We start from the raw sequence: 18,092 nt of genomic DNA, 5'->3' as shown, positions 1-18,092 counted from the left end.
TCCAGCCCAGCTCCTGGCATGTGGTCCACACTCAGTAAGCATTTATTTATTGACCTGCTCAGGTGTGAACAGCAGAAAGTAGGAACCACTGGCTTCAAACTCAGGCCTGTCTACCTGGTGGGAGCGCCACAGGGCAGAGGCTGACACCAAAATCTGTGTTCATTCTTATGGCTGCTGTAACAAATGACCACAAACTTAGTGGCTTAAGCATCACAAATTTATCTTCTTATAGTCGTGGTTCAGTGTGGGCTTTACTGGGCTAAAATCCAGGTGTGGCCAGGGCTGATTGCTTCTGGAGCCTTTAGGGGAGAATTGATTCCCTTGCCTTTTCTAGCTTCTAGAGGCCCCTACAGTCCTCATCCTGTGGCCCCTTCCTCTATCTTCAAAGCCAGCAGCATAGCATCTCCCCCCGTCTCTCTGTCTCTGATCGTCACATCTCATCTCACTTCCTAGGTGTGTGACCTTGGGCCAGGAACTTGCCCCAGAACTTCTGAGCCTCCCTTTCCTTAACTTTGTAGTAGGCCTGCAACAGAATAGTAGAGGTCCTCCTACTGTGTGACAAGTAAGTGCACCAGGCGTGCACAGTTCAGTTCCTGGGGCTGAAGGTGCTGAGACAGGCTTGCAGTGGGGGTGGGGAATGCAGTGCAGGCTGGTGGGGCTGGGGGAGGGACTTTGGTAAGAAGCCAGGGAAGTTGCATAACCCACAGGTGCACAAAGTTTCTGAGTTTCAGAATCAGCCAGGCAGGAGAGTTAAGCTCGAATGGCACCTATTTAAAGCTGAGCATGGGGAGAATAGAGCAGGGACCCCTGTAGGTGTCTGAGCCCAGAAGGGGGCCTAAAAGCCAGAGTCTCCACTAAGGGGCTTAGAAACAGGGAAAGAGCTGAGCCCAGGAAGCCCAGAAGCTTCTATTGAGCCTGGCTTGAGGGTCAGGGGACCATGGGATAGCTCAACTCCAAGACCAAGCCCCACATGGCAGGCAGGACCCAGCATGGAGCCACAGGACATGCCTTCAGGGACTCACACACACACACAGCCCCCAGGGCCCACAAAGGGTCAACCACGGGCAGCAGCTGGAAAGCGCACAAGAGCAGAGCATGGAGGGGATTCAGGAGTTGGGGGTGAGGGGCCCAAAGCCAGGCTGACCAGGGAGCAGGAGTCAAGGGCAAGTGAGAACAAGCTCCTGGGACCACATCTCCTTCCACGGAAGACTGGAAAGGAGAGGAAATGGGGCCGAGCATCTCCCTCTGATGCAGGTTGTAGAGGGAAAGACAGAGACACGTGAGACTAGCACAGAGGTAGGCAGATAAGTGGACAGGGCTGCAAGCTGGAGAGACGATGGAGTGAGACACAGAGACACAGAGCATCACACACACACAGACCGCGGGCATTTAGAGAGACAGAGACAGAGAGAGATACAAAGAGAGACACGGTGAGAGAAGGGCTGCAGAGAGAAAGACAAACCAAGAGACAGAAAGAGATGCAGGGAGACCCCAGAGCAGAGGCCAACTCACCAAACTCGCAGATGAAGGCGAACTCCTGCGTGCAGTTGTCCGAGGCCACCCACCTAAAGGAAGGGTCTCTCCCAATGTAGCTGCAGGCGTTGGGTGCAGAAGCATCCTGCCCTCGGCGCCAGTGGCTGTAGCTCACACATGAGGCATCCATCCAGATCCTGGGCCCTGGAATGGGAACACGACCACCAGGCCTTGCCCCAGCACCACTCCTTGTCTGCAGCGGGTGCTTAATCAGTGCTGACGGACGGCCTGAAGGCCTCTGTGCCAAACCAGTGCAGGGGCATTGCCTAGCCACTGTGTTCCAATGTAAGACAGGAAGACCTGTCTTCCAGGTTTCTTGACCTGCAAACCAGGGCACTGAGCCAGAGAGGCTATGCAAGGCAGTTTGATTAAATAAATGATGCTGAGGGAGGAGCTAAGATGGCAGAGGAATAGGACAGGGAGACCACTTTCTCCCCCACAAATTCATCAAAAGATCATTTGAACGCTGAGCAAACTCCACAAAACAACTTCTGACCGCTAGCAGAGGACACTAGGCACCCAGAAAAGCAGCCCATTGTCTTCGAAAGGAGGCAGGACAAAATGTAAAGGATAAAAAGAAAGACAAAAGAGTTAGGTACGGAGATCCGTCCTGGGTAGGGAGCCTTAATAGAGGAAGTTTCCAAACACCAGGAAACCCTCTCACCAGAAGATCTGGGGGAAGTGTTCGAATCTCGCAGGGCAACCTAACTGGGAGGAAAAATAAAACCCACAGATTACATGCCTAAAAGCAACTCCCAGCAAAAAAGTACCCGACGCTCGCATCCGCCACCAGCAAGTGGGGGCGGAATGGAGAGGAGTGGGCGGCAGTGCTTAGGGTAAGGACCGGGCCTGAATGCCCTGAGGGCAATCGGAGGGAGCTAACATGAGATAGCAACTTAAACTGTGGGATAGCAAGAGAGAGAGAATTAACCTGCGAAAAGCCCTAAACTAAGGCACTACCCGCCCGTTCCCAAAACAAAGGACTGAGTGAATACCAGAGAAGAGCTAGCGGGCTGCGGACCGACCCATCCCCCACCAGAGGCAGGAGGCAGGGGGGAGGGGAAAGGGGCAAACTCGGCCCCAGGGACGGCATCCCCTACCAAACTGCAAACAGGCCTCCAGTCTCTAACCAAAGACTTCCTGAGATTCTGGATGGTTGACATCCGCCAGGAGGGTTGCAGCCAGAGATCAGCTCCCCAGAAGAGACACAGGGCGCACCGGACCAGCGAGCCGGGAAACTGAGGCTGGGACCGCGGAGGGGATAAGGCGCCCTGCACCCGGGGAGAGTGCACTCGTCAAGCTCCTGGCTGCCTGAGCACAAAACGCAGGCCCAACCGAGCCTGTGCTTTTGTGGAGTACCCGAAAACCTGAACCTGAGCGGCTTAGGCCTGGGAAGTGCACGCAACTCAGGGCCCGCTCCCTGGAGAGCAGCCTGGAGCCTGAGCAGTGTAGACGGGGAAAGCACACACACCGTGAGCGGGGGCAAACCCAGTGTGGCCGGAACACTGCGAGTGCTCCCCACACGCACCAGTGATATTTGTCTGCAGCACCCCTCCCTCCCCACAGCACGACTGAACAAGCGAACCTAAACAAGAGACCACCTCCGCCCGCCTGTGTCAGGACGGAAGTTAGACGCTGAAGAGACCTGCAAACAGAAGCCAAATAAACACAGGGAACCGCTTTATAAGTGACAGGTGCAACAGATTAAAATCCCTGTAGTTAACACCGACTACACTGGAAGGGGCCTATAGATATCGAGAAGTGTAAGCTCGAACAAGGAGCTACCTGAAACTGAACCGAATCCACACTGCCCGCAACAGCTCCGGAGGAATTCCTAGATATATTTTGACTATTATTATTTTTTTAATTAAAAAATTTTTTTTCTCTTTTCTTTTTTAAAGTCTTCTATTGCTCCTCTATTACTCCTTAATTTTCACTTTTATAACCCACTATAACCTTGCAAAAAAAGTACCCTATTTTTAAAGCAAACTCCATATACATTTCTTAAATTTTTTGTGTTTTTGTTTTTTTTAATATTGTATTTTTAAGAGTCTAACCTCTACTCTAGATTTTTAATCTTTGTTTTTCAGTATTTGATATCAATTTTGGACATTTAAGAATCCAACCTTCAGTAACCATTTTTACTCAGGAGTGTGATTACTGGTTAGATTACTCTCTCCCCTTTTGACTCTCCTTTTTCTCCCCCAGATCACCTCTATTTCCTCCCTCCCCCTTCTCTTCTCAGTCCAATTCTGTGAATCTCTGTGGGCGTCTGGGCTACGGAGAACACTTAGGGAATGGAGTACTGTGTAGATCTGTCTCTCTCCTCTTAGGTCCCCCCTTTTCTCCTCCTGCTCACCTCTATCTCCTTCCTCCCTCTCCTCTTCTTCATGTAACTCTGTGAACCTCTCTGGGTGCCCCTCACTGTGGAGAATCCTTTCACCATTAACCTGGAAGTTGTATTATCAGTGCTGTATGGAGGGAGAAGCCTTGAGGCTTCTGAAAGAATAAGACTGAAATCCAGAGGCAAGAGGCTTAAGCCCCAAACCTGAGACCACCAGAGAACTCCTGACTACAGGGAACATTAATTAATAAGAGATCATCCAAAAGCCTCCATACCTACACTGCAACCAACCACCACCCAAGAGCCAATAAGTTCCAGAGCAAGACATACCACGCAAATTCTCCAGCAACGCAGGAACATAGCCCTGAGTGTCAATATACAGGCTGCCCAAAGTCACACCAAACCCATAGACCCATCTCAAAACTCACTACTGGACACTCCATTGCACTCCAGAGAGAAGAAATCCAGCTCCACCCACCAGAACACCGACACAAGCTTCCCTAACCAGCAAACCTCGACAAGCCAAACACCCAGCCCCACCCACTGGGAGAAACCTCCACAATAAAAAGGAACCACAGACCTCCAGAATACAGAAAGGCCACCCCAAACCCAGCAATCTAAATAGGATGAAAAGGCAGAGAAATACCCAGCAGGTAAAGGAACATGAAAAATGCCCACCAAGCCAAACAAAAGAGGAGGAGATAGGGAATCTACCTGAAAAAGAATTTAGAATAATGATAATAAAAATGATCCAAAATCTTGAAAACAAAATAGAGTTACAGATAAGTAACCTGGAGACATGGATTGAGAAGATGCAAGAAATGTTTAACAAGGACCTAGAAGAAATAAACAAGAGTCAACTAAAAATGAAAAATGCAATAAATGAGATCAAAAACACTCTGGAGGGAAACAATAGTAGAATAACGGAGACAGAAGATAGGATAAGTGAGGTAGAAGATAAAATGGTGGAAATAAATGAAGCAGAGAGGAAGAAAGAAAAAAGAATCAAAAGAAATGAGGACAACCTCAGGGACCTCTGGGACAATGTGAAATGCCCCAACATTCGAATCATAGGAGTCCCAGAAGAAGAAGACAAAAAGAAAGGCCGTGAGAAAATACTCGAGGAGATAATAGCTGAAAACTTCCCTAAGATGGGGAAAGAAATAGTTACACAAGTCCAAGAAACCCAGAGAGTCCCAAACAGGATAAACCCAAGGTGAAACACCCCAAGACACAATTAATCAAATTAACAAAGATCAAACACAAAGAACAAATATTAAAAGCAGCAAGGGAGAAACAACAAATAACACACAAGGGGATTCCTTTAAGGATAACAGCTGATCTGTCATTAGAAACTCTTCAGGCCAGAAGGGAATGGCAGGACATGCTTAAAGTAATGAAAGAGGATAACCTACAACCTAGATTACTGTACCCAGCAAGGATCTCATTCAGATATGAAGGAGAACTCAAAAGCTTTACAGACAAGCAAAAGCTGAGAGAATTCAGCACCACCAAACCAGCTCTTCAACAAATGCTAAAGGATCTTCTCTAGACAGGAAACACAGAAAGGCTGTATGAACGCGAACCCAAAACAACAAAGCAAATGGCAACGGGACCATTCTTATCAATAATTACCTTAAATGTAAATGGGTTGAATGCCCCAACCAAAAGAAAAAGACTGGTTGAATGGATACTAAAGCAAGACCCCTATATATGCAGTCTACAAGAGACCCACCTCAAAACAAGGGACACATACAGACTGAAAGTGAAGGGCTGGAAAAAAATATTTCACGCAAACGGAGACCAAAAGAAAGCAGGAGTCGCAATACTCATATCAGATAAAATAGACTTTAAAATAAAGGCTGTGTAAAGAGACAAAGAAGGACACTATATAATGATCAAAGGATCAATCCAAGAAGAAGATATAACAATTATAAATATATATGCACCCAACATAGGAGCATTGCAATATGTAAGGCAAATGCTAACAAGAATGAAAGGGGAAATTAACAATAACACAATCATAGTGGGAGACTTTAATACTCCACTCACACCTGTGGATAGATCAACTAAACAGAAAATTAACAAGGAAACACAAACTTTAAATGACACAATGGACCAGCTAGACCTATTGATATCTATAGGACATTTCACCCTAAGTAAATGATGCTTCCAGCAATGTCTAAGCACAGTCTAAAAAAGAGCACAGCAGTGTGCCTTGGGATGGTGAGAGATGTTCCAGAAAGAAACAGGGGGACTTGTTAGATATACGTGGATAGCGATGAGTTAAAGTAAAAGTAGTTTTCATTGCTTGAATGAAACTCTTCAGAGACTTGAATACACTGACAAGACTACTGAAGAAGTGAGAGAGAGAGAGATTGTGTGTGTGTGTGTGTGTGTGTGTGTGTAAGTATATCAAGAACACCAGAGATCTCGAAAGCACTGGATATGAAATATTTACTGTGAAGACTTAAAAATACATTTACCATTTTTTAGAGGAAAAGGAATCCATACATATGGTTAAAGAAGACTCAGAGAGCAAAAAGGTATAAAATGAAAACATCTTCCCTGTTTCAACTTACAGACTTCTCCCATCATTGTTATGATTCTTGCAAATTGTTCCAGAACAAATGGTATCCACATATCAGCCTGTAGAGTGCCTGGAATCTAGTACACAAACAGTACATAGCATAGTACACAAATGCTATGGTACTGCACACAGCCAGGACAGTCCCCTGCTTCTTAAACAATACTGAATGTGGATGGTTGGGACCTACCAGCCTACTCAGATCTACCCCATTTTCTGTAACAGCCATGCAGCATCCCTTGGAGATTTTAAACAGACGTGCTGCGGACCTCTCTGGTAGTCCAGTGGTAAAGAATCCACCTGCCAATGCAGGGGACACTGGTCGGATCCCTGGCCTGGGGATCCTGCATGTTGTGGGATGACTAAGCCTGTGTGCCACAACTACTGAGGCCACACGCAACAGCTGCGGGACCCAGTGCACCCTAGAGCCCGTGCTCCAGGACAAGAGAAGCCACTGCAACTGGAAAGCAGCCCCCACTCGCTGCAACTAGAGAAAGCCTTCATGCAGCAGCAAAGACCCAGCACAGCCAATAATAAATAAATAAACATTTAAAACAGACATGCTCCTTTAGCTGCGTGTAAAACGAGTGTCTGCTATACTGAAATCCACACTTCCTGTGCCGACAAAACAAGAAACCATTCAATGGATGTCACCTGAAGATGCATCTTAGAATTCAGATCTCCTGGCTGTGAGTTTCCTACACTGAGCTTTGCCGGCTGCTCCTTTATTAAACCCTTTCCATCCACGCTGGCACATTTCCGCAGGTGCTCAGCCCAGACCAAGCTACTCACTGCTAAAGCCCAGCAGCTTCTACAGGGCAATGCATGGTGGCAGGACACTGTCATCTTGAGCAAGTCATGTCCTCTCTCTGGACTTATTTTCCCCATCCATAAAATAAGTGTAGCAGTGCTCGCCTCGTGGGGCAGGTGTAAAGCTTAAGTATGAACACCCATCCTTTGTTATGTACGGGCCCCAGGAAAACAAAAACGGCCAGAATGGTCCTTCCCTTGAAGCGTTCACAGTGTGGAGGAAGACACTTAAGCATTGATGTCATGCTAGAAGTGGACAAGGTACTGCAGGTGCAAAGAGGAAGACTCACCTGAACGCGCAGGGGTTGACGGAAGGCTCACTATTCCACCAAGAACTGAGAGAAGGATAAGGACAGGTTTCCAGGATGACCGTTAACATGTGAACTGAACTGTGTTAAGCACTTAACCCACTTCAGCCTCATAACAAGTAAGGAAAGACATATGGAAGTGCTTTGGAAATAGCTTAGTCATTATTTCCCGAGGCTCAGTTTTCTTGTCTGTCGAGTAGGGACAACAGTAATAACTCTCATCAATTATGATAAGGATTCAGTGTGAAAATGGATGTGAAGCCCTCAGGACAGTGCCCAGCACTATTCCACCAAGAACTGAAGATGCCACAGCTAGTCTTAGGCACAAGTAAAGAAAAGGACATTTCTAGCACGTTAGCTGTGTGCCAGATTCTTTGCTGGCTACTGAGCAAGAATTATTTCCTTTTATCCACAAAACAACCAAAAGGAGAATCTCCTAATCATGAGAATTGGCACATATTAATTTGTTCAATGGAGCTCTGGATAAGAAGCTATGGTGAGAATCACAGCCACAAACTCCCCATAAAGTGTAATTATCACAGCACCTACCTTCTGTGGTTCCATTCCGAGCTGAGTTCCCTGTGAGTCCAATCCACCATTCCCTGTCCTGGGAGAGGTGCTTCTGCAGAAATTGCTGGGTACCTTCATCACGAATGAAAACCAGGTGGCCTCCTTGCCCCTCACACCAGCTCTGGGCACCATAGAAGGTGCGGCCGAGAGACACAAATTCATAGCAAGCATCTCTGAAAGCCACTTGGCTCTTAGAACAAAAGCTGCCATCCTCTGGCTTAGCAGTAATGGCCCCAAACCCCAGAGCAAGCCCCAGGAGTACCACAGCCAAGGCGCTCATCTCTGAACCTCAGCTGGAGCATCTGGGTGGAGGGCTCAGGTCCTTCATATGTTGGTGCCTTCACAACTGACTGCCATCCATCTTTCCTCCTCTTTTTGTATCACATCATAGTGACTAACCTCTTGTTTAAGAGACAAAACACTCAGAATGAATGTGTCTGCCTTTTTGCTTCCCCCAGCTCTTTGTTCCATGACAGTTCCAAATCCAATTACTTTGCAAAGCAGTCTTGTAGAGAAAGATAGCATTGCTGTATCACCTGTCTGCTTGTCATTGGGTCAACTGTTAGCTTCTGATAAAAATTCCTGGTTATTGGTTTTATGTCATTACCTTTCAGGGCTAGATGTTTCATGAGGAGCCATCAGCTTGTGGGAACTATGCGATAAAAGAAAAACAGCAGGGAAGCTAGAGTTATGGATGGTAAAGAAACCAAATTGTGCTCATATCCAGCTCTAGTGTCTGGAGTGGCCACTCTGCCCAGATGATAATCACATTCTCCCAGCATGGCTTCAATCCTAATGAAGACTTTTTTCTGCTCTCTGACTCATCACATTACCACTCATGGCTATTTGAGAGTAAATATTTCCTACACAATTTATATGATGTCTTTGTGAAAATAAGTTCTTAAAACTTCAAACCTGCCATTCCTCACCCACTGTCTAAACCCTCTAACAGGCAGGTGTCCATGGTCAATGGATCAAGTTCAAACCTCTTGGCTTTGTATTCAAGGCCCTATAAGAACTGGTCCCTGACAGTGTTTCCAAATACACCCCCAAAATGTGAGGAAACAGGCTCTTTCACTGATTGCTGTTGGAATTATAAATTAGTACAACCTCTGTTGTGGGCAGTGTAGAAATATCTATCAAAAAACATCTATTAAAATTTTAAAAGCAAAAGCTCTGTAATGTTGCAGTTCTACTTCTAGGAATTTTACCTACAGAAAAATTCATACATATATGAAATATCATATGTATAGATATATGGTTATTCGTTGCAGAATTTTGTAAGAAGGAAAGATTGGAAACAACCTAAACATCCATTGAAAGAAAATTGGTTAATAAAATATGGTACATCCTATATACCCACTATTCTGAAAATTTCATCTAAATGGAATCCTACACTATGTGGCCTTTTGTGACTGGCTTCTTTCACTTTAGCATAATGTCTTCAAGGTTCATCCATCTTATAGCAGGTATTGATGCTTCATTCCTTTTGGGGTGGGGGGCATTCCTAAAAAGCTTATAGAATAAAAGTTCAATGAAGGGTCTTTCAGATATGTTATATCCTCACCTTAGCTTTTCGTTTGCCTTTCTGGGTAATGTTTGTTGTTCATGATAACCTTCTAGATTAATTAAGTTTCCCAAAATTACTATGATACTTTAGCAGTGGGAAAATGCCAGAGTTTCTCTAGGGAATTTTTTCTTTAGAAAGATATCTGTGTAGGCCATTTGGGTTGTGATGGGGTGACACCAGGGCCCAATTTATACCATTAGGACAAAACACAGCACTGGATGAGATGGGCTGCATAGGCAGTTAGCAATGTGAGGCTGGAGAAGGGAGCCATGCAACATGGTGGGACTCTGGAGCCTTCAGAAAAGGTATCAGATAAATGGATTCTCGTGGCAGGGTGGCCAATGGCTTCAGAAAACACAGTTGTCTAATGTGTGGTTTTAAGCTGTTAACTTGTTCTGACCTAAGTTACCACTTTTTGTTTTTCACTCCCATCCCTGTCTCCCCCAGCCTCTGGCAACTACGACTTTCTATCTTTATGGACATAACTATTCTGGATGTTTCATACACACAGAATCATATGTGTACCTTTGTGTCTAGCATAATATTTTCAAAGTTTTCACTTTATTCCTTTACTGCAGATAATATAGACCACATATTGTTTATCCATCTTTTTGTTGAGGTACACTTGGATTATTTTATTCTGTGCATTTCTTGGGGGAAAGGAATGATGTCTCTTAATCTCTGTCTGTCCCTTGGCTGGCACACAGTAGGACTCAATCGCACTGGCCAACTTGGCCCCATCCCAGGTCCCTGGGGCTGACCCTTGAAAACCAACCCCCACCCCCAGCCCAGTTTCCATTTCCAGAAGACTTCCAAGCCCTCAGGAGCCGTTCCGCCAGGCAGGGCCCTGGGTAGGATTCGTTGTCAGCGCTGACTCACAGGCTGAAACACCAGCTGGGCAGAGCTAGCCTCTTATCTCTAGGGGCCAAGCAACAAATGACTTTCATTAGAAAACTATGTGGAAGGCCACAAGCAGAGATAGTGTATCTCCTGGGTAAAGGCTTAATTCATGTCCCTCATGAAATGTGCTTGGTGACATTAGATAAGGATTGCAAATCTGCAGGCTAAATTCCATTTTCACGTTCTTCATATTCTGATTAATTGCAGACTCCTGGGCACAGAATTCATCTGGGTGATGTCAGCTCTCAATGTGCCTTAACCTCTGTGTATGTGAAGAAAAGACACAGGACATGACTGGACCCATGTGAGCCTGATTCCAGGGATCCAATCCAGCTGCCCAAGCCTCCAAATCCTGGTTTGCATTATCAGCAAGTGAAAACAGAAAGAGAGCAGGTTTGGTTTAAATAGGGCATTGAGTCCGTAAAAAGAACCAGAAAGAAAAATGAAGGATTTACATTCAAAAAAAAAAGAACCAGAAAGCTGTTCATGCCCTGCGGCCCAGACATCCCAGTCCTAGGAACAAACCCACTTTAGTCTGGCTTCCCTCAGAAACCTGAGACAAGAACTCAACTGCAAGCAGTTTATTTGGAAAACAGTGCAATTCTACATGAATTGGTGTTTTTGTTGGTCATATTGAATCTTTGTCTCTTATTTGATCAATAAGGCTACAAAGCAAAAGAATTTTCAGTTTCATCCCCCTAATACATTTTCATTTCTTTGTGCTTCCTTTGAATGCTTCTTCTCTTGAAGATAAACATTTTACTCAGGCACAATCATAGTTCACATATAACTAGCTCACATTGAATCCTGCCTTTCCCTCTTAGCATTATAGTAAGTCTTTTCCACGTTGCTAAATGGCTTTGAAATCAGTATGGTGGTGGCTGAGTCTCCTTTCATAAATGGACCTTTAGTAGTCCATTCCCATTTGCTAGATTTTGTGTGTGATTTTCTCCATCTATTCAGTTTTGCTATCCTAGTCAGCACTGCTATGAACATCTGAGTTATCTCTTGAGGGTTATAGCAGACACTGGCATGTAAGGCTTCTCAATGCAGGCACCCGTGGCTCTTTGCCTCCCTCTGCACACAAGGGACAGGATGGAAGTTTCTGGAAGTTAGCCTCTCAGGAGAAACTCTCACTGTTATTGACCAAAGTTGCTGGGTCAACCCCTCAGCTCTCTCAAGATCACATGTTCACACCATCTCCAGAGTTCCCCACCGAGGGAGCTCAGTTGTCCCAGAAGGTAATGGCCTTGATAATGCACTGTTAATGTCCACCACAGGCTTCCTGGTGGCTCGGTGGTGAAGAATCTGCCTGCCAAGCAGGAGACACAGGTTTGATCCCCGGGTTGGGAAGATACCCTGGAGAAAGAAATGGCAACCCACTCCAGTATTCTCACCTGGGAAATCCCGAGGACAGCAGAGCCTGGCAGGCTACAGTCCATAGCATCGCAAAGAGTCAGACGCGACTCAGCGACTAAATGACATCGGCAATGTCTGCCCTGCTGGTCTCACTGCCCACTCCTTCACTGGCGTGTGCTGGGCTCCCGCCCCAGATGAACCGTCTGTGCACTGGAATCTTGGTCTTCGCGTCTGCTTCTGGGAGAGCCACGCTCAGACAAGTCTCTTCTCGGGACTGGGATGCTGCCCACAAGGCATGAACATCCTGTGATTCTTGCTATAGGCTCAACACCTATTTAAACCAAATTAATAATCTCGCTGTTGTTCATGTTGCTGATCCCACATGAAGGCTTAGGCTGCTGGATCAAATTCCGAGAAACGTGTCTGCACAGCTGAGTCGTGTCCTGAACGCTTTTCTGATGATTTCAGTACTACACTTGGGGACCAGCTCTGAGCAGCTGATAACGACCTCCGTCCCTGGAATAGTGGGTGGTATTCTCTAGATTTTTAAGCCTCTGTGTAGATGAGCCTTCCAGGTTTGCTCGTGTACCCCTGGTTGTTTGCTACTCTAGGGTGCCTGGTAACCTGGGTCTTGAAGGACTAGAGAGGAATGGGGTAGAGGTAGGGGTTGGGGGAGAGCTAGTTGAAGAGGCGTCTCAGGCAGAGGCCCCCAGATTGCCAAGTTCCTATTTTGTATCAGTACCCCAGAACCAACATAAACTACAGGACTTTACCTTATCTCCCACCGGGTGGCCTGCCACGGCCAGCCACACCACTGCTCTTTTGCACATGCTGTTTCTCTACTGAGAATGCCTTCTCTTATACATTTGCCCACTTACACACTTTTTCAAGAATAGCTCAGCTGTAAACCTCTTCCCCTAAGCCTTCTCAGGTGATGCAGGAGTTAAGTGCCACTTATTCCACGTCTTTATAACAGTTTACTTCCATTTTAACATTAATGCCCACTGTATTTTAGTCTTGTCAGTTCTACCTCCCAAGTGTGACAAATTCATTTTATATAAATGATAATATACAATACATCTGTGTGGTTATTATTATTATTACCTGCATTCCTTTCTCCATGAGGTCAGGTCAGCTCCCTGAGGTCAGGGGCTATGATTTCCCACTCTTCTACCTGTCATACTCTACATGACACCAGCCTCTGCTGTTTAGTAGAACTTGGAGAAAGTTACAAATCCTGTTAAATGTTAATGGCACAATTTATGGTCTTTGTTTAGCAATGAAGTGTTTGCTCCTGGAGTCCCTACTCCCTGCTCCCTACATCCTGTGTTCTGGAACTCCCCACCAATGCTTGTCCCTAGGGGGGGCAGCTGCCACCTTTGCTGGGACTTTGCCTGTCACCCTGAACCCTGCTATCCAAGATTTCCACATTATCTGTTCAGCTTATCACCATGGCTAATTAGAGGCACCATTTAAAAGCTAGCTTAATTGGAAAACTGCAAAGTAATTTAGATATGATAACATTATCTCCAAAAGGGAAACATTAACTCATTTTAGGCCATAATTTTAGTAGAAGATACAGAATTGCGAAATAAGGCTGCTGTTTTTTTATTTATTTTTTTGGCTGTACCAAAAAAAAAGTTCTGTCATGCAGAACTTCCCTGGCCAGGGATCGAACCTATGCCTCTTGCAGTGGAAGCGCAGAGTCCTAACTAATGGACCAGCAGGGAAGTCCGAGGCTGTCTTTTTGTTTGTTTGTTTTTAGTGATTTAAAAGAATAATAATAATAATTTTATTTATTTATGTTTATTTTTGGCTATGCTGGGTCTTTGTTGCTGCACAGGCTTTTCTCTAGTTGTGGCAAGTGGAGGCGACTCTCAAGTTGTAGTTTAAGGGTGTCTCATCATGCTGGCTTCTCTTGTTGCAGAGCCCGGGCTCTCGAGCTCCAGGGCTTCAGCAGCTGCAACTCCCAGGCTTTAGCACACAGGCTCAGCAGTTGTGTCAACTGGGCTTAGTTGTCTCTCAGCATGTGTGATCTTCCAGGATCAGGGATTGAACCCGTGTCTCCTGCATCAGCAGGCAGATTCTTTACCAGTGAGCCACCAGGGAAGCCCCCAAGACTGTTGTTGTTATAACACAAGAACTTTTCCTTTTGAATTTAGCTTTACTGCTTGATCCCAAGATTGCTTTATGGATGCAACTTACTCCATGAAAAAAATGGCCTCAGGGAAGGGTAGCCTCCTCTTCCTGCCTCCTTCTCCAGATGACCAGGTAAGAGGATCCCATGTTCAGTCACCCACCCCTGCCACATGTTGTGTGATTTCTGACCCAGGGCTGCAACCTCAAAAGCTTCAGTTGCTTCCTGCATAAAGTTCAGTTCAGTTCAGTCGCTCGGTCGTGTCCAACTCTTTGCAACCCCATGGACTGAAGCACGCCAGGCTTCCCTGTCCATCACCAACTCCTGGAGAGAGTCGCTTCCAGTTCAGTCGCTCAATTGTGTCCGATTCTTTGCGACCCCATGGACTATGCAAGTCCATGGGATTCTCCAGGTCAGAATACTGGAGTGGGTAGTCTTTCCCTCCTCCAGAGGATCTTCTCAACCCAGGGATTGAACCCAGGTCTCCTGCATTGCAGGTGGATTCTTTACCAGCTGAGCCACAAGGGAAGCCCTCCTCCATAAAGAGGGGACAATAATAGTGCCTGCTGGGTCTGGGCCGGGATAAGAAAATTGGTTGGTGAGCACAGAGCACAAAGCGGGGCACACATCTGGGAATGCCTGTCCTTCCCCCTTCCCGAGGGAGGAGACCCCACCTTCTTGCTCCCTCTGAGAGCCTCTCAGACCCTCCAGAGGGCAGATGGCGTGTGGCTCTGCACTCCGCCCTCTGCCCTCGGGGAGGGAGTCCTCTTCCAAGTCTCTGGATTGCTGCTGGAGGCAACATGGCCAACTTGTGCAAACGTGTGTGTGTGACTTGGGAGGAGGCCCAGAGGATACTCAACCCAGCTCAGGGAAGGGCCCTGCCAGTCAGCACCTCCTAGAACTCCAACCTTCTTCCTGCTTCCCTCTCAGCAACCCCAGCCTCCAGTGCTTCAAGTCTGAACAGTTCTCTTCCCCGCTTCCCTCTCTCTTGCCCACCATTTCCCCCGATCCCTCCTCCCCTCTCCTGGGTGCCCACTCCTTCAATAATCTGGTATGAGGTGGTGTGGCCAGGCTGTGTGATGCCTCTGAGTCTCTGCCCAAGCTGGGTCCCCTTTTGGACTCTTCCCAGCTTCTCCATGTGGCCAACTCCCAGTTATCCTTCAGCTCTCAGCTCAGCGTTGCCCCTTCTGGAAAGCCTTCTGGACATCCTCTCTCCTCACTATGTTCCTTACCCTAGAGGATTTCTCGCTCCTCCCTCTTTGTCACCTCTGATGTACCACTGCTACCCCCGGCGGGGGGTACTCTGTACTTGTGGAACAGATGAATATGTCAGTGAATGAATGAATGAATACTTGGACCATCTGCATACTTACCATTGTGAACCATGTGCTTCTCTGACCCTTGTACCCTCCAAACTGACTTGTTGTGCAGTCATACCTGCTTGTGTCTGCCCGAGTCACACATAAATGCCATCCTGGCAGCTCTCTGGCTAACTCGGCACTGTCAGAAGAACTTTCCATGATGATCTGCACTGTCTAATATAGCAGCCACCAGCTGCACGTGTCTACAGTTCAGTTCAGTTCAGTTCAGTTGCTCAGTCGTGTCCGAATCTTTGTGACCCCATGAACTGCAGCACACCAGGCCCCCGCCATCCTTCACCAACTCCGAGAGTTTACTCAAACTCATCTCCACTAAGTCGGTGATGACATCCAATCATCTCATCCTCTGTCGTCCCCTTCTCCTCCTGCCTTTAATCTTTCCCAGTATCAGGGTCTTTTCAAATGAGTTGGTTCTTCGTATCAAGTGGCCAAAGTATTGGAGTTTCAGCTTTAGTATCAGTCCTTGCAGTGAATACTCAGGACTGATTTCCTTTAGGATGGACTGGTTGGATCTCCTTGCAGTCCAAGGGACTCTCAAGAGTCTTCTCCAACACCACAGTTCAAAAGCATCAATTCTTTAGGGCTCAGCTTTCTTTATATTCCAACTCTCACATCCATACATGATTACTGGAAAAACCATAGCTTTGACTAGATGGACATTTGTGGGCAAATTAATGTCTCTGCTTTTTAATATGCTGTCTAGGTTGGTCATAACTTTTCTTCCAAGAAGCAAGCGTATTTTAATTTTATGGCTAAAGTCACCATCTGCAGTGATTTTGGAGCCCCCAAAAATAAAGTCTGTCTAGAGCCCTTGAAATGTGGCTGAAGAATTTAATTACATTGCAATTAATTTATATTTAAATAGCCACATACTACTAGCACCTACTGTGTTTGACAAGACAGCAGAACTCCCACATAAATGTCTTCCTGGACATGGCCTCTTGACTTAGGACACCATTGCCTACAGCATAAAGCCCCATTCTTCCTACCCTAAACCCTAAATGAACCCTGTTCATTTCCACTCTGTCTTCCCTTCCAGATGGAGTGGAAATTGAAACAGTGGTTGCAAGTACAGCTCTGGAGCCAAGTTGCCTGGGTTCAAAGCCCAGTTCTGTGTACTGGGAAAGTTACTTAGCTCCTCTGTGCCTCACTCTCCTTATCTGTAACATGGAGCTAAACACCCGTACCTAGGGTTATTGTGAGGAGTACATGAGTTTTTTTGTACAAAAGGCTTACAAGAAAGCCCAGTACATAGGAAGCTCTCAATAAATGACACTTATAGTTGTTAGTATCTCTTACTATGTCCCTGGCAGGATCATCCCTGCTTCTTCACCATCCACCTGCTAGAATTGCCCAGGCCTGCCAGTCCTGGGTTCAGCCTTAACAGAGACTGGTATCTTTGGGTTCCTCTCTCTTGAAGCACTCACCTTAAGGGGGCTTCTGCTGCCACGGAAGAAGTTCTGGCTGTCTTGATAGATCTCAGGGAGAGAGTGAGTGACGGGCCCTGAGACCACATGGAGAGGGAGAGAGGCCCAGGCCCAGCCCTCCTGGCGTCCCAGTCAGCTGCCAGTGGATTCCCAACCACTCCCGAAACCAAAAAAACCAGTGAAAGCAGAAGACTGACCCCCAGAGCACTGCAGACCCATGGAGCTGAGCCCACTGAATCCACAGACACGATCAAAGTGGCTGTTGTTTGAAGTCACTAAGTCTTTTTTTTTCATTTAATAGTGTTTTTTAATTTAATTTTTATTTTATATTGGGGTAGAGTTGATTGACAATGTTGTTTAGGTTTCAAGTGTGCAGCAAAGTGACTCAGTTACACAGATACACACATGCATTCTTTTTCAGACTCTTTTCCCATTTAGGTTAGCACAGAATGTTGAGTGGAGTTTCTGTGTTGATTTTCTAGTTTATATATAGTAGTGTGTATATATTAATCCCAAACTCCTAATTTACCCCTCTCCTACCTTTTCTGTTTGGTAATCATAAATTTGCTCCCTATGTCTGTAAGTTTGCTTCTGTATTGTAGGTAGGCTCATTTGTTCCGTATTTTAGATTCCACTTATAAGTGATATCATATGCCATATGTCTTTCTCTGTCTGACTTACTTCATTTAGTGTGATAATCCCTAGGTCCATCCATGTTGCTGCAAATGGAATGATTTCGTTCTTTCTTATGGATGAGTAATATTCTATTGTGTATATGTACCACATCTTCTTTATCCATTCACCTGTTGATGGACATTTATGTTGCTTCCATGTCCTGGTTATTGTAAATAGTGCTGCAATGAACATGGGGGTGTGTGTATCTTTTTGAATTATGGTTTTCTCCGGATATATGCCCAGGAGTGGGGTTCCTGGATCATGTGGTATTTCTATTTTTGGTTTTTTAAGGAACCTCCATACTGCTCTGCATAGTGGCTACACCAGTTTATATCCCCACCAACAGTGTAGGAGGGGGCTCCCTTTTCTCCACAGTCTCTCCAGCATTTGTTTCATGCAGACTTTTTAATAATGGCCATTCTGACTGGTATGAAGTGGCACCTCATTATAGTTTGATTTGGATTTCTCTAGCCCACTGCAGTATTCTTGCCTG

At 46.0% G+C, this 18,092-nt stretch overlaps 1 protein-coding gene across 1 annotated transcript in view; it reads right to left on the bottom strand.

The window, feature by feature from the left end:
• The window catches only part of LOC110143931 (polycystin-1-like protein 2), a 106,035-nt gene extending 97,603 nt beyond the window's left edge, over positions 1 to 8,432 (bottom strand). Inside the window, exons 1-2 of the mRNA XM_070451499.1 lie at positions 8,132 to 8,432; positions 1,513 to 1,677 (exon numbers count right to left, since the gene is read on the bottom strand). Of these exons, the coding sequence (XP_070307600.1) occupies positions 1,513 to 1,677; positions 8,132 to 8,432 (466 nt within the window). The remainder of the gene's footprint in view (positions 1 to 1,512; positions 1,678 to 8,131) is intronic.
• Between the last annotated feature and the right edge of the window lie 9,660 nt (positions 8,433 to 18,092).

This window comes from Odocoileus virginianus, chromosome 20, assembly GCF_023699985.2.
Source record: "Odocoileus virginianus isolate 20LAN1187 ecotype Illinois chromosome 20, Ovbor_1.2, whole genome shotgun sequence".
NCBI classification, from domain to species: Eukaryota; Metazoa; Chordata; class Mammalia; order Artiodactyla; family Cervidae; genus Odocoileus; species Odocoileus virginianus.
Note: the sequence above shows the minus strand (reverse complement) of the source record. Positions and strands in the feature narration are given on the sequence as shown.